Genomic DNA, 27632 nt, shown 5'->3' with positions numbered 1-27632 from the left:
ATGCTTATGCCCTGTGTGACCTTGGGCAAATCACTTAAACTTCTTAGGCCTTGTCTGTAAAATGAAGGAGTTGTACGGGATGGCTTCAAAAGTCCGTTGTAGGTTTTGAACTGAAATCGTTCTCTCCAGAGTTACCAGCGATCTCTTGTCCGGCCTAATGATCTTTTCTGAAGTATCCCTGACCTGTCTTTAGTCTTTGACACTCTTGATCACCTTCTTCTCATTGCGATTCTCTTTTCTCTAGGTTTTCAGGACACCACTCCTTCCTGCTTCTCCTCCTACCGGTCTGACCGCTCCTCGTCTGTCTCTTTTTCTGGATCTTCATCTCAGTTGAGCCTAATAACTGTGGGTGTTTGCCAAGGCTCTAGTCTGGGTCACTGTAGTAGCAATTTAGATTTGAAGATCTTTCGCACCCATTAATAAGCCATATGACTGGAGGAGCTTCCTGACAGGAAAAGGAAATTGTGTCACAGGAAATGCTGAGCGAGCAGTTACTATAGTTAGAGCTGAAGGAAATAGCAGCCTGTGGTGGCTGTGAGTGAGTTTGTTTTGGGGAAGGCTCCAGCAGGGGGTGGATGGTTTTGAGATGGAGTGGTTCTCTGCTGTGACATCGTATATCGAATTCTTTGCTGCTGTGATGGATTGGGCGTATTGGTTACAGGATCTAGTCCTCTGGTGTCTGAATAAATGGTTTACTTCTGCCCTCTATGTGGAGAGTCTCGTGTACTTTGCGGTACAGAACCGCATAGGCATTTTGACAGTTATCATCTATGTTGTGATTATTGCCTTGCTGATACAGTCATGCTCTCTTCTTCTTCTACACTTTCACTTAGTGAATCCATCAACTCCTGTGGATTCAGCGATCCTCTCTACACCAGTGATTCCCAGATCTCTTCATCTAGCTTTCACTTCTTTTCTGACCTCCAGTCTTGCGTCTCCTGCTGCCTATTTGACAGCTCATACTGATTTTCTTACAGGCATATTACAGTCAACATGCCCAAAACTTTGTGTCCCAGGACACAGCTTGGCACTTAGCAAATGCTTATTGATTGTTGTCTCACTAGTTGGCTGACAGAATTAATCTACCTCAAGGTTTAAGATAGAATTTAAAACCCGGGTGTTTTGGAACGTCACCAAGAACTTCTTTTGCCTCTTGAGGGCAGAAGTAATTCTTCTAGGCCTCAGTCTGGAGCATGGTTTTCTTGAAGTCAGTCTTGGGCTCAGTTCCTGCCTCAGACACACTAACTCTGTGACTAGGGACAGAGCTTCTATCTTTTTTATCTGTAGAATGGGGACACCACTGTTATAATATCTATGTTACAGAGCTGTTGTGAGGAAAATACCTAAAACACTTTACAATTTTGTTTCTGTTCCTGTTCCTGTTATTTTGTAGACATCTGAGTCCTTGGGTTTATTGCTGGTTCCTTTCTTTGAGTTTGTCTCCCGATTACTATTTTTCCTCTCATTGTTGCTACCATTTATAGAATCTAGCTTGGTGGGTCATAGGTTCATATATTCTGAGGCACATTCCCCCCTTATATTATAAATGACAGAATTGAGGCCCAGAGAGTTTGAGTGGCTTGTCAAAGGACACACAGGTGGTCAGTAGCAAGGTTGGCACATAGGGAGACAGTTTTCATTTTCCTCGTCACTTTTTAGTTTTAAGGCTCTCTAGTAGATTCGGAAAATTCCAGGAAAATATATATTTCCTAAACCTTGTTAGGTATACGCCATCCATAGCCAGAGTCTGTTATTTCTGTAATTTGAGAAGTGGCTCCACAATCCGCTTCCTGCTGTTCTACATAATTTTCTTAACTTTTTACTATCCATGGATGGTTATATTTGTGTCTAATTACATATATCAATAAACAAAAGCCCCAAATTAAAATTATTTCATAGCTTAGCCAAATATAGTTAGTTACCTATATGTCAACTGTGACATTTTGTTGATGTTCAGCCATTTAGTCATGTCTGACTCTTTGTGACGCTGTGGGCCATACCATCCATGGGGTTTCATTGGCAAAGATACTGGAGCAGTTTGCCATTTCCTTCTCCGGTGGATTACGGCAAACAGAGGTTTGCCCACCAGACTTACTCAAGGTCACACAGCTAGTAAGTGTCTGAGGTCACTTTTGAACTCAGGTCTTCCTGACTCCAGGCCCAGTGTTCTGTATCCCCTGAGCTGTCTAACTGCATCCTCTCCAAACAGGTAACTCTTTTACTCTTGGGGTTTTATTTCTTCTTAAAAGATTAAACCAACCATTTTCAGTGTAGCCAGAAACAAGTAGTAATACTGAGATTAGCTCCTTGCCTATACCAAATGTTTTGTCTTTTTAAAAAAGAAGCAAGTAGCAGTTTGATATCAGCATTTTACTCTCAGAGCCTCTTGTGGAACAGAACACATCAGGTTGTTATGATTGAAATATTTGTGCCGTTTTAACTTCATCCTGAATTTTCAAAACTGTTTTATATTATATTTCTTATGGCTCACTGTCATTTTCCCAGGGCCTAGTTATACAGTCCTTTTGGTTCTAATTAGTTTTTGCTGCTCATGAAGGATTTTATCTTTGTCAGAGGCTAGAAGAGGTGGCAATGGAATCAGACTAATTTCATATTTGCAAGAAAATAGTAAATTTCAGGGTATAAGATTGAGAAAGTCTAAACTATGTCAAACATGTACTCTCAGCATCACATGTAGGATTTAATTAACCAATTGATATAAATCCCTCTAGCACAATAATCAAAGTTATTGAACATTTAGTAGCTGTTGGTCAGCTGGTATAGTAGTATCAATAAAAACTTAACAGCTGTTGACTTATATTAGTTTAGTAGTTTATAGTTTTTTGTGATGGATTATTGTATGGTCAGTTGAGAATCTGTCTTCCTAGCTACAGAGTATACTTTCTGGTTAGTGTGAGTAGGAGATTGGATCTTAAGTAGCTCATTTTTTATGGTGCCTTTCCCTAGGTACTCAGAGTTCCTTTCATCTCATTTAGCTTCATATTATTCTTTTAAATGACTATTTGTCTCCATTTTTTCAAATGGAAAAATTGAGGAGAGTTGGGGAAAAAAATCTTTTGATTTCCAGCCTGAGATTCTTTTTCAATTGGAGACTATCCTACAACATAGCATATGTTTTTAAATTTTTTTTTTTACAAATTTATTCATTTATTTTTAGTTTTCACCATTCATTTCCATAAGATCTTGAGTTCCAAATTTTCTCCCCATCCCTCTCCTCTTCCCACCCCAAGATGGCATGCAATCTGATACAGGCTCTACATATACATTCATATTAAACATATTTTCACATTAGTCTTGTTGTAAAGAAGAATTAGACCTGATGGGAGAAACCATGAGAAAGATGAAACAAAAAAAGAGAGTGAGTGAGCAAATAGTATGCCTTGAACTGCATTTAGACTCCATAGTTCTTTTTTTGGATATGGGTAGCATTTTCCATCATGAGCCATTTGGAGTTGTCTTAGATCCTTGCATGCTAAGCAGAGATAAGTCTATCAGAGTTAGGCATTGCACAATGTTGCTGTTAGTCTGTAAAATGTTCCCATGGTTCTGCTCACTTCAGTCAGCATCAGTCCATGTAAGTGTTTCCAGGTTTTTCTGAAGTCTGCTGTAACAACAGTGTTGCCAGTAGCTGCTGTGGAGGTGAAGGACCAACAACAAGAGCACACAGGAGGGCTGCTAGCAAGATTCTTTGATCTGCTTTTCTAAGGAAAGCAACTTTATGGAGTGAACAATCTTACTTTAATTAAGCATACATATACCATTCACTTAGTTCAAGGGGGGAAAGCCAGCACCCTGAACTTCAGAGAGAATACAAATAGAAATTACAAGCAGAAATTATATAAACAGAGCAAGTAACACAAACCAGTCTATCAATAGCAATACATACAGTTACCAGAGAGAAAAGCATCAATATCTGGGTTTTCAAAGCTCGGGGGCTCTGTGACGGCTGCCCAGAGTCTCATCTGATTAAATGACATGACACTCTTCCAGTGAATGAGACCCAAAACAAAATGCCAACTTCAGATTGTATATACCCTTCTCAGGGCCCTGGGGCTTAGTACCTACTTAACAAAAGGGTGGGGGGGGGGACCTGTGGCTTTGGGCTTTCTTGTTTCTTGAGCAGGTCATCAAAGACTCTTAATTCAATCAGAGACTCTGATTGAAACAAAGGCAAGACTCATTGGAGGCACTTGATTACCTCAGTTCTGAGAAGCACTCAAGCAAAAAACAGGAAAAAGTCCCACTTTGCTTGCCAGTACATTTGAAAGGCAAGACTCATCAAAGGTACTTGATTACCTCAATGCTGAGAAGCACTGCTAAACAAAAGACAAAAGGTCCCACTTTATGTGCCTGATTCAAACAAAGGCAACTCATTAAAGGCACTTGATTGCCTTAGCATTCCAAAAGAGAAAACAGTAAAAAAGTCCCACCCTACTTAACACTACATCTGCCCATCGCATATGTTTTTGTAATGCAAACAGATCATGTATTTTGTAAGCAATTGGATCTGGATGATAATGGAATGTTTTTTAAAGGACCTTTTCCAGATACAGCTTTTATACATGTTTTATATCACATTGTTTTCATGGAGGAATTAAAAACCTGGAAATACTTCCCATCTCCAATTCTGTTTTCTCTTACAGTCCAAAACTTCATTGTCTTACTCCTTTTGGAGTAGGTGATGAGTCATACTACCTATGAATTACGTAGATGAATCCTTGTCCTTCCATATGCTTTTCTTCCTTTTGTTTCAAGATTGGTACATACCTCTGCTGTCATCGCAAGAGGAGAAGATCCCTGAGTCCTGTGTGATGGTGCACTCCAGGTTCACTAGACATCATGTGAACAAAGTAGTCCTGCTCAGCAGGGGATCTTTTAAGCTAACATGTATACCAAGACTAATGAGGGAAACTGTGATTTCAGAGGAAATTTGTTAATTTCACCCAATTATTTCTACAATGAGGTAGATTATTTAATATGATACCATACAAATAAACCAGATATACAGGTGGGAGTTACTCTCCTGTGACTTTTTAATGCATGTTTATACTTTTGTCAAGCTGTCATCTTGTTCTATATCTTTTCTCCATTTCACAGCTTTTCTTAGGAGAGTCTGTCCTTATTACCTGTTTTCTCATTTCCTACTTGATTCTCTGTACCTTGTACTCTGACTTGGTGACTCCATTGTTTTAATAAAACAGCCCTCTTCAAGGTTGTCAACTACCTCTTAGCTGCCAAATCCAATGGCTTTTTTCCCAGTCCTTACTCTACTTGACCACTCTTCAGCTTCTGACACTGACCATCTCTTCTTCCTAGACTTCTTGGCTTCTGTGACGCTGCTGCTCTCTCTTGGTTCTCTGCCTGCCTGTCTGATGTTTCCCTCTTAGCCTTCATTGTTGAGTTATCCTCTTTCTCCTCCAGTCTACTAAGGCATTTCTAAATTGTCTTGTGTCTTTTCTTCTCTGTTTGTAATCTCTCCCTTGGTATTCTTATCAGCTTCCACAGGTTCAATTATCATCTCTATGCAGATGGCTCCCAAATCTCTAGCCCTATGCTCTTTCTTGAATGCCAGCACCATTTTAACAATTAGATGTGAGGCATTTCCACTTGGATGTGCCTTAGACATCTCAAACTCAACATATCCAAAATGGAACTCATTATATTTCCTGAAAAACCCATTCTTCCTTGAAACTTCCTTGTTTCTGATAAGAGCCTCATCATCTTTTTAATCACTTAGATTTGCAACCTTGGAGTTTTCCTTTTCCCTCATTGTTCCCATATTCCACCATTTGCTAAGTCTTATTGCTTCTACTCCCATAGCACTTTGCCCATCTCTCCCCTTCTTTCATCTTACACAGTCTCTGTCCTAGGCCCTCATTGCCTCTGATTTGGATTATTCTAATAGCCTCCTAGTTGGTTACCTTATTTCCAGTATCATCTCCTTATTCATAGCCATCATCTATACAGCTGCTGTATTGATATTACTAAAACACAGCTCTGACCATGTCAGTCCCCTACTCCGGAATCTTTAATGACTTCCTATTGCTTCTAGGATAAAGTACAAACTACTCATTTAAAGCCTGCCACAATCTGGCTCCTGCCCACCTTTCTAGGCTTCTTTCTTTTCTTTCTTTAAAAAGTGTCATTGCTGTGTTTTGTTTTTACTGACATTTACAGATCACTCCCACTCTGTGAGATCTGTTGTAACAAAGTACATTAAGGAAAACTAAGAATATAGTGACCTTATTTGAAAAAGGGTGAAACATTTCACATCTCTAGTATTCTTCTACCACCTTTTTAATTAAAAAAATTAACAGAAATCTGTTTTCTTACCCTCCTACCCCTTTGCCCCATGGAAACAAAAGAGAGTTTTAATATTATCTTCCTTATGCACTCTCCATTCTAGTCAAACTGGACTATTAACTCTTCTCTAGACACAACTCTAGACTCCCATGTTCCACCTCCCACATTCATACCTTTGCACCAGTGGTCTTTCAAGTGGGGGAATGCATGTCTGCTTGACTTCAGTTCATTCAGAGCTGTGGTGCCACCCATTCTTGATCCCCCAGGTGTTAAGTGTTCATTCCCTCTTGAAATGGCTATGTGTTAATTATTTTATACATATTTAGTATTTACTCCTACTTATACATGTTGTATTACTCTATTAGAAAGTGAGCTTTTTTATTGCAGGGAAAGTTTTTTTTGTATCTGCTACATCTAGCTCAGTGCCTTGCTGCATAGTAGATGCTTAGTAAGTTGTTGAATTGAGTGAAATCTTTATTTCTTCTAGCCTTTCCTTTTAATAGCCATGAAGTGGCCTGTAGCATGCCTAGCAGCTTGGTCTTTTTGCTTTTGTATTAGGGGAAGCCTACTTTTGAGGTGTTCTGTTCTGTTTTTTACTTCTCAGTCTCTGCTTTGGGCTTTCAAGTGTTTTAATTGGTGAGGAGGCTGACTTTCACCTCCATTTTAAAATTTACACTTCAAATTCTTTGGGCCCTACAGTTAGAGAATTGAAAAAGGAAGCCGGACCAGCCTATGGGTGACATGGCAAGCTTGCCATAAACTGCATAGAGAACAGGCCCCATATACTAACCTTGCAAGTGGCTTTTGCCTTAGGATGGGAGGCCTATGAAATGTGATCATGACAAATTTCAGGAATATAATAGCCACTAAAAACACTCTTCCTTCTCGCTTTCCCCCTCCCATTTTCCTCCCTCTCCCTTTTCCCTTTCTTCCTCTCACACAAACACATATACTCATTCATATACATGTATATATAAGTGCATTTTTGCTAGCAAAGTAAATAATTTTTAAAGAGATCAGAAATAACATGGATATATCTATATGTGTGTATATGCTATCTAATACAGACATCTCAGCTTTTATTTGGAAGTTTCTATTCAGGAGTATGCTATCATAGTTACATACACACATAAAATATATAACAATATATAAATTATTATACATGTATGTGTATATATACATATACATATATGCATACATGCATATATATTTCTCTGTCAAGAATTAACATTTCACTTAATAGTCCCTCATTTGTGCTATAGTTTTGCCCCCAATAGAATGTGTTGTCATGTTAGGAAGTGTGTTGATGCATGTCTAATTAGGTACTGATTGAGAATGGTATCTCTTGCTTTATTAGTGAAAACATTAGGGGATTTTGTCGTAGATCTGTTGCTTCATATGTAGTGTTTTGGGGAGTGGGGAGGGGGAGAAATTTTCAACAGAAGTGCTTTGCATGTAATGGGCACTTAAAAACTATTTATTGAATTGAATAAATCAGTGTAGTATTTTTTTCTCTTCCATATTCCTGGAAACCCTATTTGTGATTTAGGTAAAATACATGATTGACTTATAGGTAAATATGTGGCTTAACTTTCATCTTTTGAAAGTGTAAACAGTTTCTACTGTAAAAATATACTCACTATTTTTCCTTGAAATGCTTGTAAACAGATCTTGTTCCCAGTCCTCTCTGGGAATGTTTGGGTATACATTTTTATTAAGTTGCTTAGTTTTCATCAGTTATGGAGTGACATTTCTGTTCTTTTGTTTCTGTCTGAGTGATGGGGTATTTTTATTTTGTCTGGTGTCAAAGCAGAAGAGATTACTTTGGCTACATAGACATAAACACTTTAGGATTACGGGGATTAGAGAAGAAAATGTGTCTTACAAGAAATTTGATGTAGCCTTAGCAATGTGGCTTAATATATATCCTGAAATATATATTCTAGTGATTTTTCCCTTTTTCATTTGTGTGACTTTTCTACCATATGACAGATCTTACAGGTTTTTCCCTGAGAAAGCATTTAGCTTCCTTTTTTTCCTTTTTAGTCTTATGTCTCTTTGCCACATTATTCCACTCTTGTTTTTCTCTTTTGAAAACTTGCTGACAGTTTTTTCTCTTCTCTCTTTTCCCCTTCTTTCAGTTGTCACTTAGCTGTGCTGTGTGTACTTAGTTCTTTTCATCTTTTTTTGCCCCCATAAATCATTCCCTTTTAGCCTCTTACATCTTTAGGTTAGTTCTTGTCCAGATTTCTCAAATTTTCCCTTTTTTGGGTAGTGGAATATTTTGAACCAAACCTAGTATGGAGAACAGGTTGACAGCATGAAATTTTGTACCTTAATTCTACTGACCTTTATTTTTTTCCTTAAGTGAAATGTCTTGACAGGTACCAAGGTACATTTCAATGCATGATTTTCTTTTGTACACATTAAAATGAGTTGGAGAGGCACCTTTACTCTCATTTTTGATAACTTTTCTTATCTGGGGAAAAAAAGCTTCCTCTTTACTTCTCCCACTTAAAATAAATAATGCTATTTTTGACTTTTCGTATTTGGAATAATATTACCATTGTGTTTTCCTCTTGTAATCTCTCTTCAGCAGATATTTGCATGCCTCTAAGGAAAAATAATGGGCATAATAACAAAAAATGCTTTTCCTACTTTTTTTTTGATAGCTGTGGTATATTTCGCCTACTGTGGTTAGGTGATTCACCATATTATTAATTTCTACCTTGTGCTTATTAGTTAGTCAGCCATTCATCTGTTCTTTGTGCTATACTAAATGAAACAAGAAGTTTTATATAATAACAATTTTGTATTTATAGTGTGCATTATTCAAAGGAACACAAAACATTTGCCACTCTCATTTTGTCAGTCTTCCCAGTAAGACTGCACTGCTACCATAACCTCTGCTACTAGTTTTAGTTTGCTTTTAAGATAACTAGGCTATTTGAGATCTAGTTTTGAGGGTTGTTTATTTGCATGGGGGAAATTCCTCATGGGCAAAATAGAACCTTTAGCCATTCTTTAAAAAAGTAACAACTGAAATTTCCCACCAAACACTGAAACTAGACCCTTTTCAAAATACATTCCCTAAAAACCAGCTAGTTATACCTGTCTTTGATGGGAATCAGGGCTATATCTTTTAATTTTGATGACATGATACAAGCAACTATTGTTGGCCAAAGGTTTGCTGCCTCCCTATGTTGACCTTAATTTTATTTTGGCTCTATTTTTTGTTTTCTTCACTCTGTATTAATTCATTCAAGTTTTCTGTATTTTTTTGAAATCTTTATATTGATCTTCAACTAGACAAAGTATTTTGCCCCAAAGAACCTTGAATTCACAGTTTAATTTAAATATTCCCCTCCTCTAGCCTATCATTGTCATATACACTCATTAGCCTATGTTAGCACCTTTGGCTCTAGCCCAGGACCATCTCTTATGGCCTGTGCATAACTCACTTGTTGCAGAGTGGCATTTCGGGGGAGCCTACGTTTCAGACCACCCCTCTAACCCCCCAATACCTCCCATTTCCCTTTTATTGAGCATGTACCCCAAGGCCTTACTTTTAAGTAAATATGTATTTCAGTTCTTTATGAGAAAAGGCCCTAGCACCTATCCTAAATTATCTTTCCTTTAAACTATCCTATTAAAATAACGGCACCTCAAATTGACCAGTTTTTGCATACCTTAACACAGGCCAGATATTTAAGTCTCTTTACTACCATTATATCCTCTTAGCTAAGTGATGAAAATGCCCCATTTTAAAATTGAGGTACAGAGACTGATCAGTAGCTTGTTTTGGTTGTAGCAACAAATGTGGGGATAGAATTAGGGTCTTTAGATCATCCGTCCTGATGACACCACTCTGACTTTTGCTTTACCTTTCAGGCCCGTATGTTAGGATTCTGCAGCTTGTATTTTGTGTGTTTGGGTTCCAGATAGCGGTGGTAATGGGATCTTGCACAGCGGGAGGAGCTTATATTCCTGCAATGGCTGATGAAAGTATCATTGTTGGCAAGCAGGGCACCATTTTCCTGGGAGGTCCCCCTTTGGTAAGTGAACAGTCACATAATCACCCGATTTGTAGCATTTCACATTTGAGTCTAGTATCTCCCTCAGTGCCTCAGCACAATACTCTGTACGTATTAGGCCCATAAATGTTTGTTGGATTGAATTGAAGACTTGGAAGTTTCATGTTTATTTTGAATCAGTTTATTAGTAACATTTTCTTTAAAGACGATAGGATTCCTGGTTTTTAGAAGAGTTGGTGGTAGACATACATTTGGAGGCTTACATTTTCTTCAGCTATCTGTATCCCCTGATCTGTAAACTGTGAAATGTTAAAGGAAAGGAGTTCGTTAACTCTTGGCTTTCATGTGAAATAGAGACTTACTGTCCAAAACTGTCAGTTATGATTGAAATCTGATACCTAATTCACCTCATTGGATATAGGCCTGGAATAATTGTGTTTGAGATCATGTTATTTGTTGCTGTGGAAGTAAATACAACCTAAATGCACCATTTCTTGTTTTTACAGTTGACTTATTCTTAAGACTTAGTATGCAGTTTGACAGGTCTTATTTATCTTTTGAATCTATTAGTTTATTTCTTTTTGTTTATTTAAGCATTCCAGAATCTTACCAGTGTGGTGGTTTATTTTAATTTGAAATGTAGTTGATTAAAATTGCTTGTTTTTATGCTCACATTTATTTTTGTAAAGTGTGGGGGCCTTTTATGACATCAGGTCTGGAAAAGCGATGTATGTACTATGGTGGCTGACTGTCTTGTGGCAGACCAAAGAGTGGCCCAGTAAAAGGGCATAGAGTGGCAGTTTGCAAGAAGTTGCTTGAACTAGAAGATAAATGGGCCATACTGTATATTTGCCTGTGACACTGAATGTATTGTAGAATAGTTGGAGAGGAAAGTAGCAGCCAAATTGTTTTGATCCTTTATACAGTATATTTCAGGCAAGAAGGTATACATACAAGGGCTTATTCTTAGAAACAAAATAAGTTTCTTAGTTTTTGGTGATTTTCTTAAAATGGGGGATAAGGCATAAAAATTTGGATGCTGATAACAGGTGAGCTAGAAAGCTCTGTGGCAGGAGTCCCATAGTTCTGGTCTGTGCTCACCACCAATTAGCTAGGTGACCTTGTGTGGAAGGCCCGTAATCATTCCAGGCCCCTGTTTTCTAATTTCTAAAATGACTGCGGTTGGATTGCAAGTTTCTTTTAGGATGTAACATGCTGTGGTGCTTTCAGTCAACAAGCATTTACTGAGTGCCTACTGTGTGTCAAGCATTGTACTTGGGCCTGGGGATACAAAACCAAAAGTGAGACAGTTCCTGCCCTCAAGGAGCTTATATTCTCTCTGGGGAAACCACAAATGCACATATAAATACATACAAAATAAAGACAGGGTATTTGGAAGGAGGGGATAGAATACTATGAAAGGCTTAAGTTATCACTGCAAGGACAGTCACTATTACTTGTTCTAATTTTGCTTTGTAAGGGGCATAGCAGCCGCCGCAGCTCCAGGGTGGACTTGGATTGCATGGCTGGGCTTGTTTGCAGCCCCCCTGGTGAAGCAGGTTTTTTGAAACCCCCTTTTCAGTATGATCAGAGACTCTCCTTTGGCAGTAAGTATTGATGGGCTCCTAGCTCAAATGTCTTGGGTAAAAGAGACAGAGAAGTAGGAAGTAGGGAGAAGAAAAATGCCCTGGCCTGCCACAGCCCTCTGGGTTTGGGGGAATTTGGAGATTTCTCCTTGCCCTCTGCTGAGGTCAGACTTTGGCTATTACTGCAACAGTAATGATCACTCCTGCTGATGGAGACTTGGTGTGGTTCATGTTTTTCTTCATCTGGGATGACCTTATCCACCCCTGGGCAAGGTGAAGTGATTTCTAGATCCTGATGACGCTGTTTCTGTGATAATAGATTAGTTATTATCTCAGTGGTTCCAGATTTCCATATTTCCATAGACCTGAGAACCTGGGCTAGGCTTGTTCTGGACTTTCCACCTTGTGTCACCATTGGCAGGTTGGAAGGAGGCTGCGAGACAGTTTGTTTGGTGTGACGCAGGTGCTGAGGGTGCTTGCTGATATATTTTCTTCTTGTCACATTAAGTTGTTTTTGTCTTTATGTAATTTATAGTAAAGTGGTTTGGTCTTTTAATGTAGAATACTTGGGAGTTGAGGGCTCTTGATGATTAAGGGAGTTTGGGCTCCATTTTTATAGCGTGGAGTAAGAGGAAGCAAAAAGCAGTGGATAGTGAGCCAGCCTTGAAGTCAAGGAAGACTTGGGTTCAAGTTCGGGCATGCTTAGCCAGTCATTTAACTGTTCAGGCCCGCAGTCAGCTCTTGGGGTTTATAAACTGCAGAATATTTGCCAGTCTGTGTTGGGAAGAGAAGTTTCCTCACTGAAGGTAAGGTTAGGCTAAAATAGCGATTGGTGAAATATTACCTGAGGAGTAGGTCTTGTTGGCAAGTGAGAGAGCCGGTTTAAAAAGCCAAACTCAGAAGCTGTTCTTGTTTTCGTAGTGTTATAGGGCATCCCTACCCTGATAAAATCACAATCTGGCCAAAAAACCTGAGAATAGCCATTCAATAAGGTGGGAAATTTGAGGCAAATGTGTCTGTAAAGCACAAGCTTGATAATTTTTAGTATGTTTAATTGATTTCTGTTTACAAAGGGAATGATGTGGGTTAGAACTAGGAAATATCTAGGATAAAAGCTAAGCAACATTTTAATACAATAAAATATTTGTACTAATAGGTTAAAAAAGAAGTTGGTTGCCTTAGTGTGATAGTTATCTGATGTCCATCTTAATGGATTTGTCTTTAGCAGTTTACTAGAGGAAAACTTTGAAATGACAGCTCTTTAAGGTCTACCAGAGAGATAGTCCTACTCGAGTAATTTAAAATTGTAGGAGACAATTTTAAGAAAAACACTTGTCCAGGGCTGGGGAATCTGTGGTGTCCAGTCCACATGTGGTCCTGTAGGTCCTCAAGTGCGGCCCTTTGACTGAATCCAAACTTCACAGAACAAATCCCCTTAATAAAAGGATTTGTTCTATAAAACTTGGGCTCAGTCAGAAGGTTGGGCTCCAAGGACCTAGAAGGCCACGTGTGGCTCGAGGCTGCAGGTTCCCTATGCCTGCCCTTGTCTGTTTACTTTTGACAAACCTAGTTGGTCGCTGCAGTTGTATAAGAGTTCACTTGTTATAACTTTCCATAGCCTACCACCACTGAAAAAGTTGCAAAAGTCGGTAGTGTGATATTCTACAGGAATCGTCACCTGTTTGTTTTGCCACCTTTTAAAGAAATCTAACTTAACATGAACTTTTCATTAAATTTTTTTTGTTGATTTAACAGTCATTAATAAATGAACATTGCAAGATGCCAAGAATAGGGAAGAAGATGGTATAAGAAAGTGAGCTTCTATCACATAGTTCTTTTTTTTTTTAAAGATATGCATTAAGCTTAATAAGGTAGTCACAAAATTGTTCAACTTATGCTCCCTTTTGTTTTTTCTAGTGTGCATTAAATTTTTTTTTATATTTATCACTAACCTGAGCTTTTCATTAAGTAGGATGAGTTGTTTGATTTGAATTTTTTTCCATTTTAGCTTTCTATCACTTAGCACTAGAGCATGCTCAATTAATACTAATGAATGACAAAATCTTGTGGTTTTAAAAAATCTTTTAAAATTCACTTTAATCAGATCCCCCCCCAAATAAAAAAAACATCCCAACAACCCACTATTATAGTGTATCTGATTGTGTGTATTCCTTTTTGCAGCTTTAAATAACCACACAACTGTTTAAATTTGTTAGTGTGTAGACTGAACGTTGCTCAACAGACAAAATATTGTTTCCATATTCCTTGGGAAGATGACTAAGAGCACGTTTCTGGAGGTACATAATTACATCTTTCCAACCGCATTAATGCTTCATTTAAAAAGCTTTTGATGTGGGGATTATTAAAAAGTCATTTCTGTGCTAGTATTTTAGATTAATGCTACATTATAATAAAAGCTTCCCCTATTTGAAGAGAAGAACAAAGTAATCAGCTGAAAGGAGGACTAATCAATACCAGTTCTTAAATGATGGAATTGGCATTTAGAACTAAATGACTTTTCTACCTCATTCCTGTTAGGATTTCTCAGACATTAAGGTATTTTAAATTTGTTACCCAATTTTTCTTTTTATTGCCTAGTTCCAGTTATCAGGGGAATGGAGTTGTATTGGTGAAATTTCATCAATTTCTGTGTATACTTGGGCATTTTATCAGACTTTAAGTATTGCACAGAATGGTTCTCTTTGAAAATGTAAATGTGTTATAATCACAGGAGGGTGGTGCTTTTGTTTGTTTTATTTTTTATTTTATTATTTTTTGTGGGGAGGAAATTAGTTTACTGAGGAGATGAAAAGCAGTCGATGTTATGGTTCTGTGTAGAAATTTAGTGTGGTTAAGCTAAATTTGTTTAATTCAAATGTTTCCTTCTGCAGAAAAATTTTTAGTCAAATAAAAGGAATTGAGATGATGGTTTTGGACTTTTGGAGATTGATTTCAGGTTGCTTTTTAGGTAAATCTTAGATCAAATGAAATATTCACATTGGTGAATAGTTTTAGGACTGTGCAAGTATGAGTCTTACGTCAAAAAAATAGCCAACTGTTGTTAGTTGTGGGGCATTTTTAGTTCAGAGAACTTGAGGTGCCTCTTCATTGTATTTAATTTTCCCTAAAGGACAAAGTGTTAAATGTAAAGAAACCACACTGAAATGTGGTAGGACCAATATTTTAAGTTATGCCCCCTTTCAGGTGTAAACATTTGAAACTAATTATGTGGATATATGAACCTGATTCATATTGGGAGAGACCTCCTATGGTCTTCTAGGTGGGTCTTCCAAGTGGAATCGCCTTTAAACATCTATGATTAGTTGGGTGATTATTCTGTGCTGGCACTTCTTCAAAGGAGAAGATTTACACTCTCTGCCTGGTAACCTTTTTCATTTTTCAAAGACTTATCTTTTCTCAGGATCGATGTATATACTTTGGAGTTCTTCAGCTTTGTGGGAAGGAGGATAATAGCTATAGTTGGGTTAGAACATAGTCATCTTGGGGGAAACATTGTGTATCCTCGTTTATGGGCAAAATCTTTTACTAAAGATGAAATCCTATATACTCATATTAATCCTTTGCTCTCGCAGGTTAAAGCAGCAACTGGTGAAGAGGTATCACCTGAGGACCTTGGCGGTGCTGACGTGCATTGCAGGTGAAATTGAGAACCCATTAAAAAAAAATCCCAACTAAATCATCCCTGCTAAAACAGATGGCTGCACATCCTGTCTCTGATTATCTGTGTCTAAAGCTAATTCCTGGTGCTATTAGAGTTGCATGCCTAAGAAAATCAGCCTGCTTACTATAGCCAGAGTGGAAAGAGAAGAAACAGGATTCTCTTACCAGTGAAGAGCGTATATTCAGTCTCTGACAGGTCCAGTAAACCCTCTCCTATCCTTGATGTACTTGTTTTGTAGAGCATGCAGCTCTTTTAGGAGATGAGGGAATGAAAATTGGAAGATAAACAGTGAATAATTTTTAATTGGTGAGGTTTTGGGTTTTTTTTGAGAAACAGTAACTTCATGTGTGTAAGGTTTTACTACCAAAAAGAACTTTTTGGACATCTGACTTTTAAGGGAGACTACTTCAGATTTGTTCATTTATCATTTATCGAGCCCTTAGGTACTGTGGGAGCTTCAGAAGAAACTGAGAAAGGCGTCTCTACTTGAGAGAATTTATGAGTGAATTAGGTAGATAATATGTACATAGATTTCTGAAACAACAAAAGAAAAGTCACAAAGCAGCTGGTGTCTTTAGAACCTGAAAAGCCGCCTGAGTATCTGGGCCTCACTCTCTTCTACCTAAAAGGTACGGACTAGGTTGAACTAGATAATATAGGGGGCCCATTTCAGCTCTAACGTTGTGTCAGTTTGTGGTATGTTTGTTACCAAATGGTGCTGAAGGGAGCTGTCTGCCATAGGTGCAGAGTGAGGACGCGCTCAGAATGGAGTCAGAGGTTAAGTCTTGAATTGAACTTTAAAGGAATGAGTGTATTTGTTTTGGCAGAGTGGAAATAAAATGGCGCGTCAGGTGAGAGAAGGATAGGAAGGGGGAGGGCCCAAGCTAGCCACTGATCATGACTGACCCTTCCATAAATAACGCTGTTGGGTTTACTAAGTGCTTTATAATCGTTACCTTTTGGGGGCCTATTACGGGTGATGTTATCCCAGTTTTACAAATGAAGAATGGAGAAGTTGAATGACTTTGCTGGGTCAGCGTGTATGACAGGCTAAATTTGGATCCATCTGTCCTGTTCCAAGTGTGGTGCTCTATCCGCCGTGCCAGGCTGTGTCCCTAAGAGATAACTTAGAATCAAAAACTTAGGAGTTAAAAAGGATCTCAGAGGCCGTGTAGTCCAACCTAAACCATAATGGCCTCTGCAGCATATTCAACATGTGTTCATCTGGCGCTTACTTAAAGACTTCTAGTGAGGGAGACGACGCTGTCCTGGGGACGTGGACTCCTTTTGGATAACTTAAATTATTTTTCTTCTAAATTGCCCTGTTGATGTTCTGTTCTTTTTTTTCTTTTCTGTATCATTATCACTTCTTGGCGACTCCTTGTACTCCGCTTCCTTTTGCTAGCTCTAATTGTTAAGCTGTTTTTCCTTATATTTTATCCTAGAGGCAAGACTGAGCTTCTTGAATTTATTGATTAGGGGAGAGACATGGACAGACCTGTGTTTTAGGAATATCATTCTAGGATGACTGGAGAGAGGAGAGACTGGAAGATTGGAAGACCAATTAGGCTCTTAGAGTAGTCCAGGTGAGATGTGGAGAGAGTTTAAATTATGGTGGTGGCTCTGGGACTGGAGAGATGGGAATGGATGCAAGATACATTATAGAGCAGGGGTTCTTAACCTTTTTATTTTTTATTTTTTTTGTTATGGATCCTTTTGACAGTCTGGTGCAACTTGTGGACTCTGAGAATAATTTTTGTGCCTATATGCATAAGTGACAGAAATACTATATTTCATTTAGAGGCACTTTTTTTCCCATCCGAGTTCACAGACCTCCCTCTGAAGCTTCCTGCCATAGAGGAAGAGTCAATAAGATTTGGTTACTGATTAGGTGTGACAGATGAGAAAGAAGGAAGAGTTGGGGATGACTCTGAGGTTGTGAACACGAATGTCAGGAAAGATGGTGGTATGCTCAGCAGAAATGCAGAGGTTAGGAAGGGGGGAAATGTTTGGGGGAAAGATATAATGCTTTTGGGATGTCTAGTAGGCATTTGGTGATAGGCACCTGGTGTTGCACAGGAGACGCACTAGGGCTGGATACGTAGATCTGGTAGTCATCTGCTTAGCAGTGGTGGTTGAACTCTTGGGAGTTGATGAGATCACTTGAGACAAAAAGAGTAAAGAGAAGGTTAGACAGATCCCTTGGCCACACCCGCCCACTGGGGAATGATGAGAGCTGCAAGAGATCTGAAAGGCCATCTAGTCCAGCCTCCTCATTTTGCAGATGACGAAATTGAGATTCAGAGAAGTTATGTCGCGTGGCAGAGTTGGGACTTGCATCTAGGTTCTTTGACTACAGATCTAGCCTTTATTCCCCTAAAACACTGAGATAGAGTAGCCAGACAGGGAGAGCAGCATCACAGAACTCAGGCCAGACAGTGTCCCATGATGCACAGTAGTCAAGAAGGGTCAGGACAGAGAAAAGGCCATCGGATTTGGCAGTACATGGTGCAGTGCTAGCCTTGGAGAGAGCAGTTTCATTTGAGTGATGTAAGATTGCAAGGGATTGAGAAGTGAAAGTGAGGTGAGAAATTAGAAGCGACAAGTAGACAGACAGCTTTACCTAGATGAGAGCCCTTTGGTGGGTCCATTTTTCATTCAGATGTCAGATTTTCTTAAAAGTGCTGATCTGAGGTTACCCTCTTATGCAATAAGTTCCAGTGGTTCGCTCTCATCTTCAGGCTCAAATATAAAATCCTCTGTTTTGTGTTTAAAACCCGTTATAATCTGGCCACATCCTGCCTTTCCAGTCTCCTTATATCTTACTCACCCCTATGTACTCTTAGATCCAATGACACTAGCCTCTTTGCTGTTTCCTGCACAAGACACTCCATCTCCTTTCTCCATGTACTTTCACTGACTGTCCTCCGTGCCTGGAATTCTTTCCTTCCTTACATCTGCCTTCTAACTTCCATGGCTTCATCCATATCCCAACTAAGGTGCCACTTTTTGTAAGAGACCTTTCCTGATCCCCCATAATACTAGTGCCTTTCCTCTAGATTATCTCTAATTTAATATAAATCTAAATCTATGTATCTATATCTTGTTTGTACATAGTTGTTTATTATTTCCCTCATTAGATTATGAGCTCCTTGAGAATAAGGACTAACTTTTGCCTTTCTTTGTATCTTTAGTGCTTGGCACCATGTCTGGTATGTAGGATGTGCTTATAAATGCTTGCTGACTGAAAGGAAGGATGATGATAGCTTGAGAGATTGATTAGGATCAAATGAAGGTTTTCTAAGGATGGGGAAGGGCTAGGCATGTTTATAAGCAGTAGGAAAAAGTCAGTGGAGAAGGAGAGACTGAAGGAGTGATTGAAAATTAAGGAGAGAGGACAAAATCACAGGGACAGTGTATGAGAGGAGAGAGGAGGGGATAGGATCAGGAATACCAGTAAAAGGCTTGGCATTTACAGATATAAAGGCTATCTCTCTTAACACTGGAGCAAAAGAGTAGAGAATAATGAATAATGTGGAGGTGATTTTTCTTTTAGTGAAATATTTATTTAGTGAGATTCTCTGCCAGGAGGGAGTGGTGGGGAGCTTGAGTCAAGGAGAAAAGGTTTAGAATAGATACTGAGAGGGCAGGCATATAGCAGTGAGGGCCAAGTTGAGATTATGTAACATAAATTTTAGTGGACTTGGCACAGATATATGATCCCTCTACTAGTGGATGGAAGGAACACTCTAGAGCTGGGATTTGGAAAGAAATGAGGGGCAATAGGACAAAGGTAGAGGAAAACTTTAACTTGAACTAGTTAACTATAGGGTCAAAATTTCGTGGGTAGAAAAATGAGGCCAGAGCATGGCCTGGGAAGTCAGAGAGGGGTGGAATGTCTGGAGATTGCAGTGACACTGTGAAGAATAGGTTTGGGGTGGTGGTGGGGGATACGCAGGGAATAGTTGAAGGATAGATGGTTATGATCAGATAGAGGAATATAGAAGTTACGTATGGTGGAAGATGGAACATGTTTGTTGTGATGAGATTAAAGGTATTATCATTCCTGTATGGAACTGCATCCTAGTGAAAGTGCATCATAGGTGTTGAGGTAAATGGTGAAAGTAAGATTGTATTCAACAGGGCATCAGCATGCAAATTGAAGTCTCTCATTAAAAGGGTGGTAATTGCATAACTTCTTGAGAAAGGATAAAGAACGATCTGAAGGCCACAAGATATAGTAACATATCTAAATGGAATGAACTTCAAAGGAGGAGAGATTCCAGAATGATGATGGGAGGGGCAGAGTCTGAAAATAGCAATGAGGAGAAAGTAGAATCCCTCTTCTTCCTCCTGGATGTGTGTTGAGAGTCATCATTGAAGGCATATCCAGTAGCCCGGGATGCATTATCTTCTAGGGACAGGGTGGGGAAGGGAAGGCAAGTTTCCATGATTTCAGGGAGCTGGAAGGAACTTGAGAAAGACAGGTCTAATATGAAGGACAATTTGTTACCCATAGAATGTGGGTTCCAGAGTGGGATAGAGACTTGGGAAAGAATGGGCTGATATGAATGAGGGTGCTAGCTAGAAAATGGTAGCCAGAGAAAGGAGCTTTCCTTTTAGGTAACCTGGAACTCTTAAGGAATAAAAGAATAAAAAAGGTGTTACTTAGCACTTGGCAATCACTGTTCCAAGCACTGGGGATATATATAAACAGGAAATACAAGACAGTCCTTGATCTCAGGGAACTTGCAGTCTCGTTGGGGGATTCAGCACATAAAAGAGAGCTAAGCTCTGAGGTGGATGGAAAGGCCCACCAATGCTAAGGGTATATCAGGACAGATGACAGTTCCCTAGTTTTTGGAGGGCATTGAGGGAGGTGACATGGTAAATCATTAGGTTGCAATGGTGGTCATTCCTGGTGGTTCTCCATCTCATTGTAAGAACTAGAGTTGGTGACTGCCAAGCTTATCCAAATGGTGTGAGCAGCTGCTCTTCCTGCCTAGATGCCCCATAGAATTTGGGCTGGTTGTGGTTTGGAAGAGGGATAGAGGAAAGGTAAAGGGGAAGAATGACCACCACTGGTCACACAGCTTCCTTAGATAGGGACAGTTTTCTGAATCACAGGGATTTTGAGTGGTATAGGATAGTACATTGTCACATCCTTTGCAGTAGCAATAATACTGTTGATTTGATTGTCATTCCACAAACAAGAGATAGAAGAGTGGTACCTGGGGAGACATAGGGCATGCCTCAGCAGTTTCATCTGCCAGTTTTTAAAAAATATTCTGGGATGTGATTTATCTGAATCTGGTGACTTGAAGTCATCAAGAGCAGCTACGTATTATCTTTCATTCTCTGCGTGTTTTGGATTGCGGTTCCATATTTGCTGTTTTTGTCTTTCTGGTCCAAAGATTTTTTTTTGACAGATAAAATAGAACCAACATAACATTTGAGTAGTTTTGCCCAACTTCTTCCACTTGTCTGTTGTGATCATCCTATCTACTTTGAGCAGTGTTCCTGTCTTTTTTATCTGTTTTTTCCCCAAGTATAGTTGAAACAACATTTTGTTGTTTTTAAAGAATCAATCAGTCACTGAGGATTAGCTCACTTACTCAGTGCCATGTGCTGGGGATAGAGACACAAGTGAGACAGTCTGCTCATGGAGCTTACAATTTAGCCAGGGAAGAGATATATACATAGGTATCCAAAACAGAGCCAAGATGATTTGTGGGGAGGAAGGCCCTAGCAGCTGGAGGATTAGGAGCAGTTTCATGTAGTGTTTTAACTAAGCCTTGAAGGAAACTAGGGACTACAAGAGGCAGAGGTGAGGAAAGAACAGCTCATGCAAGGCATGAAAGTAGGAGATGAAGTGCTGTGTGTGAGCAGCAGTAAGAAGGCCAATGTGGCTGAACTGTAGTGTGTATGAAGGGGAATAATGTGTAATAAGGTTGGAAAGGTAGGGGAGGGCAGCTAGTGAAGGCGTGTGAAAGCTAAACACAACAGTTTATATTTGATTCTGGAGGCAGTAGGAAGCTACTGGGATTTATTGAGTATAGGCAAGTAATGTAGCCAGTTCAGCCTGTAAGAAAAATCGTTTTGGCAGCTGTGTGGAGTTTGCATTAGAGCTGAGACAGAAGATGTAGGGATACCAGTCAGGAGGCTGTTGTAGAAGTGGAGCTTGTGAGAACCTGTTTGGTTGGAGAGGAGAGAATGTTGGTGAGAGATAGTTTCAAAGTAGAAATGACAGTATTTGGCAACTTACTAGATATGTGGGAGTCAGGGATGGCACCGGTATTTTGAATCTAGGAGACTGGAAGGGTGATGGGGATCTTGACAGAAACAGGGAAGTGCAGGTTCTTCCGAGCTTTAGTGATCCTAACACTGTTCTAATAGGACCTTGCCATCCTTAGTTACTTGCCTTGATTCCATTTTCTGTATGTATCTTCTAAAAGTCTAAATTGGTCACTGAGTTCCTTGTGTATCCACATTGATCTCTAAACAGCTCTTCCTCTTCCTCCTTATCAAAGTGATTTTTATCTTTAGAATTTCATTCTTGAGTCTGGGTGTGGTGGTCTTTACTGCTGGGGAGGCCAAGGCTGACAGATCCCTTGGGAGTTCTCAGCTGCAGTAGGACTAAAGCCAATCAGGTGTCTACACTGATTCCAGCACCAATATGGTGAGCCTTGTGGGAGAGCCACTAGGCTCCGGAGAGAGGACTAAAACAATTCAGATTGGAAAAATGGAGCAGGTTAAAGCTTTCTTGTTGATCAGCTTTGGGATGAGGCCTATGAGTAGCTGCTGTACTTTCAGCCTGGGTAAGATACAGAAACCCATTCTCTCCCTTCCCTCTTACCCCTCTCCCCCTAAAACACCCCCAGAATCATTTCTGAGAACTTCCCAGCTCTCCTGGAGTAACTTTCTCTGTGGAATTTTGGGCCATAGGATCTTACTTATCTTGTCTCTAATTCCTTGATATCTCTTCTTCAAAAGCATAGGATGTTTGTCAGACCATGTCACACTTTTTTCTCCTTTAACAAATATCTAAAATGAGGTAATCGTTTCCCCTTCAAGGTTCCTACAATTTCTGCATCAGCCGAGTTCTTTGTTGGTGAGACAGTCAGGTACTAAATAGCAATTTCCCTTGTTACTTGTTTTACCTTTTGAAGGATAACATGAGTTAGGCATGGTAGCTAGTTTAGGTGGTGGTGGGGCTTAATCTCTCCCTTTCCAGTCCATCCTTTATGTAGCTGCCAAAGTGATAGTCCTCAGGTTCAGGTATTCCCATGTCGTTTTCATGCCCAAGAAGTTTCAGCGGCTCTTGGTTGCCTCCAGGAAAAATACCAACTTAGCATGTGGATAGACCATTTGCAACCTGGCCCCAACCTATCTTTCCAGCCTTACTGTGTATTTCTTTCTTTTACCTACTGTATACTCTAACCAAACAAGCCTACTTGCTGTTCTCTGTACTGGAAAATCCGTCTCCTATTTACATACCTGTGCACAGGCTGTCCCCGCCATGCCCGGAAGGTGCTCCTCCTTCAACTCTGATTTCTAGAATCCCTGGCTACTTTAAAGCTTGGCTTGTATCACATCAGCTTGTATGATGCCTATCCTGATTTTCACAATGATACTTTTCTGTCTTGGAGAAGTTAGTTTGCATGTGCTTTATATATCCATTTGTTCTTACTTATCTCTGCTCATATTGTTTTCCCCATTGGAGTTTTTCATACTGTTTTCCTCCAGTGCTGCTTCAGAGCAGGGATTGTTTCCATTTTTGCTTTCGTATTTTCTTTGCCTACCGTAGTAGTAGGTGCTGAATAAATGCTTATGGAATAAATGTATTTATGTTTGATCTGAGAGGCAATAGGAGGTTATTTTGGATCCTTGAGCAGGGAAAGGATGTTGGGGCAAAGACAAGCACTTGCTGGCTCTGTGGTCTTTGGCAAGTATCTAAATCTGTTTTCCTCATCTATACAACAGATGATACTTTCCTGCTTCATTGGGTTTCTGAGATAATGCATGTGAATTGGGGAAAGCTCTATATAAATATGTAATTTGTAACATAAAAAATATGCATACTATGACTAGTATGACTATGCCTCCACTATCACCACTTCTGCTGTGATGACTTCTTGTTGATATGGTTCCAAATCCAGGGGAGGAGGGCACGTTCGCACATTTGAATGAGATGCTTCTGGATGGGGGTATATGCCCTTTGAAAATGACAAACTGACACTGTCAGACTCCAGCTTTTTGAGCCGTGTGATGTTTCTGTTTCTTCTTTTTAAGCTGCATATTTCTGCCTTGTCTGTCAAGACACTACCCACAAAGAGGGTGACAGAGAGGCTTGGGTAAAAATTCAGAATAAAATATTTCAGTCTTTCCAAATCTTTCTTCCTCATGATAGGACTGATGAATAGTAGGGAGTCTTTACACAAATGAATTTGACACTTGGATTTGAAAAAGATTTCTTTGTATAGCTGTAGTGATTCAATAATCATGGGCTATTTGTGTGACAATATTGCAGGCACATATTGTAAAACAGCACGTTAGAGCAGCTCAGCTCTCAAAAATGTCTCGCTAGGTTTGGTCATTTCTTACAGCAGTAGTCATCAGGATTTAGAATACTGATAATATGTTGTGCTCATAGTATGCAAAATAGAATGCAGCATCCCTTTCGGATACACTTCTTTTCAGGTATAGGCTGTTTTTCGGGGAGGTGAGGTTTCTACTCCTAAGACTGAGTCTGAGTGAGGTACTGATGTGTCTGAAGTGACAAACTATAAAAACTGGAACTTGAATGAAGAGTCTAAAAATACCACAGTTGCCACACTGACATTAAGCCATTCTATTAAGACATTAAGGCATTCTATTAAATATCTTAATTTTAGCAGAGCATCTTTGGAAGGGTTCTTAAAGTCTCCTGGAAGGCTGAAATTCCTGCTGATATCTTTTACTAGAATTTTCCTTAGTCCCAAGCATATTTTACTGTTGCTTCCTAGGTAATAGAGATGTGTCTTCTGTAATTGGAATTTAAAAAAAAATCATTTAGCGCAAGTAATGTTTTTTAAGATTTATGTTTGAGGTGCCTGGGATGATTAGGTTTTTAAAAAAGTAAATAAAACTTGTTGATACCTTTTGTTGTTATATCACATTTGTTTTTGAATATGTTCTTCTCTCCCTCCCCTATGAAGCAAACCATGGGGTCATCAATTTTTAAAAACCCCTAAAAACAAAGTAGCATATTGTAGTAGAGAAGGATCTACAGGGGAACTGGGATACAAGTCCTTAATCTGTCATTTCCTTTATGATCTTAGGGTATGTTACTTCTTTGTCTTAATTTTCCCATTGATTAAGTGGAGATACTACTACTACTGTGTTTAACCACTAATTTTAGAGTAATTACATAACACTTTTTTGTACATTATTCTGTATAAATTAAGGAAAGGTAGTTTTTAAATTTAGGGTATTTGATAGTCCTCCAGCTAGTGTTCCAGTAATCTGTGTCACATTAACCAATTAATCACTAAGCATTTATTAATGCTATGCACTGTGCTAGGAGCCAGATAACAGACAAAAATGAAACAATTCCTTTCCCCTAGTAACTTAACATTCTATCCCTTGGCTGATTTGAGCCATGGGGAAGGTACTACAGTCAATCCTCAGCTTTCATGGGGTATTGTTCCTAGAAAATAGCACAAAAGAAAAAAAATGTGAATGTTGATACATTGAATTTATGGGAAAGAGAAAGTTGGGTTCCTGCAACCACCAAAAACTGTAATCTTTTGCTAATTGCTGAAAACACACTTTTCTGCATACACTTCTTTGTAACAGAACATTAATTCTGATATATACTTTTCCTAACACAGTAACTGAAATAACTTATAAAATGCAGTACACAAAATAAAAATGGTAACATGCAAAACATTTTTCCTCACCAGTAATGCCCTAGAATTCTGTGACCTTTTGTGCTAACATCTCAATTAAAAAATTGATTTCAGACAATATTCATTTTTCATAACACATGAAATCTACAGTATCATAAATACTGTAGAGCAAATAAAATTCTTAAAACTAAAATATTTTTAAGCCAAATCATTAACCTTCTACTATGTCAGATGGCAATGTGAGGTCATTGTATTATATACTGTCCTGTAAACCTTTCTACCTTGGCTTCCCTCTGAAAACCAAAGGAGAGGTAGCTGGGACTTTACTCACAGCTGTCAGAAGACATTTATGCTGGTGATGTTTTGACGTTACCTTAGAGTCCAAACGACCTGCACTAGGCTGTGGGAGCATAACTACAACACAAAACATGAGTTAAGTCAAACAATGAAAACAAGCAATGAATGCCCACGGAGCTTTTTGCTGTGGCAGGGTGAACAAGACCAGAGAAGTGCCTAGTGGATTCCGGTTACTCCACAAACTTGCACGCATTGTGTCTCTCATTTTTTTCTCTACTGCACATAACCATAAATGTGTGCAGTTGCCAACATGGAAGTGTTAAATACATGAATGTTGAGGATTTATATGGATGCTAAAGTTTGTCATGAACTATTTATTGCCCACATGGGCACCACAGCTACAGGACTTAAGGCTGTCTCACTAACACAACCTGACCCAACATCATGGAATTTTATTCTAATTAACTCTGCCCCTCTCACTACCCATCCTCTGCCCAAAATATCTGAAGTAACCTTAACCCGTAATAGTTATTTGTTTTTTCCTTTTCCATCATATGCTTCAGTATCAGTCCATAATAGTTCACTTTGGGTCTGTGGGGTAGCTATAATAGGAGCTGAAAAAGTCTGGACAAGTGCAGCAGACCAGGGTCCCTTAAGGAACCACGCTTGGAGATCCTGATCAAACTGACTGGTTTTGATTCTGAGTACACTATCTGGCACATAGTAGCTCAGAGCCAGGCCTGCATTTCAGATCTCTGTCTTAGGGAGCCATCTTTCTATACCTTTCAAGTATTCCAGTTCCTCTAATCTAAACGTATTATAAAATTAGTCATGTCCAAAAAAACTCCTCTAACTTAACTCTGATTTTGTTTATTCTAATGCAGATATTCAGATGATCTGTTAATTTTAGCACTTCATGTTAGATGGGGGAAAGATGTGTAGTGGTAAAATATTTAATTCCTTCTTTCTTTTCTGTTTCCATTTTGAATTTCTTTTATTCTGTAGAAAGTCTGGAGTAACTGATCACTATGCTTTGGATGACAGTCATGCCCTTTACTTGGCAAGGAAAGTTGTGAAGAATCTAAACTACAGTAAGAAATTAGAAGTGAGTATATGATTTTTTTCTTAAAAATAAGTTTTATTGATGCCTTTTGTTTCTACAGTAGTCATTTCTAGATATTACCTTCCCCCTCCCACTTACCCCCAAACAAACACTGTGAGCTTTACTTTGTAACAAAAGGTAGGAAACCCAGCTGATGTAGTGGCTATATCTGAAAGTGTATGGAACATTTTGCTGTCATAGTCCCCTTCTCTGCCAAGAGGAGATTTGGGCCAGGGTTGATTATTAAATTTATTCAAAGCCAGTTTTTCTTTTGTTATCCCTTCCATTTGCACTGCTGTAGTATGTTATTATTAGGTAGTGCTTCCTTAAGCTGTCTGAATGCAAACTGGCATTTTAGCTAGAAAATATTTTATTGTCTTCTTTAGGTTGTCAGATTGATGACAGCATAAAGTAGCATCTGTCTTTTCTTTAGGTTCTTTCAGAGTATAGTTCAGTTGACACTTTCTCTGGGAAACCGCTCCTCATCACCCAGCTGTTAGCACTCCCTTGAAATAATTTCAGTGTTTCATTACTTATGTACTTATTGTCTTCTCCCAGTAGAATATAAACTTCTTGACTGCAGGGATGGTTTTAAATTTTTGTCTTTGTATCTCTAGAACCTAGGATAGTTCCTTGTATTGTTGGTATGGTGTGGTGTGGTGTGGTGTGGTATGGTGTGGTGTGGTGTGGTGTGGTATGGTATGGTATGGTATGGTA

General features: G+C 39.0%; 1 protein-coding gene across 2 annotated transcripts in view; it reads left to right on the top strand.

The window, feature by feature from the left end:
- MCCC2 (methylcrotonoyl-CoA carboxylase 2) overlaps positions 1–27632 on the top strand; it is an 86580-nt gene that overhangs the window by 28695 nt on the left and 30253 nt on the right. Inside the window, exons 7-9 of one of the 2 annotated variants that reach the window (XM_036764318.1) lie at positions 10266–10379; positions 15538–15602; positions 26819–26918. In XM_036764318.1, coding sequence (XP_036620213.1) covers positions 10266–10379; positions 15538–15602; positions 26819–26918 — 279 coding nt within the window. The remainder of the gene's footprint in view (positions 1–10265; positions 10380–15537; positions 15603–26818; positions 26919–27632) is intronic. The other variant, XM_036764325.1, reaches the window with a different exon arrangement.

Source organism: Trichosurus vulpecula, chromosome 1, assembly GCF_011100635.1.
Source record: "Trichosurus vulpecula isolate mTriVul1 chromosome 1, mTriVul1.pri, whole genome shotgun sequence".
In the NCBI taxonomy this organism is placed as follows: Eukaryota; Metazoa; Chordata; class Mammalia; order Diprotodontia; family Phalangeridae; genus Trichosurus; species Trichosurus vulpecula.
Note: the sequence above shows the minus strand (reverse complement) of the source record. Positions and strands in the feature narration are given on the sequence as shown.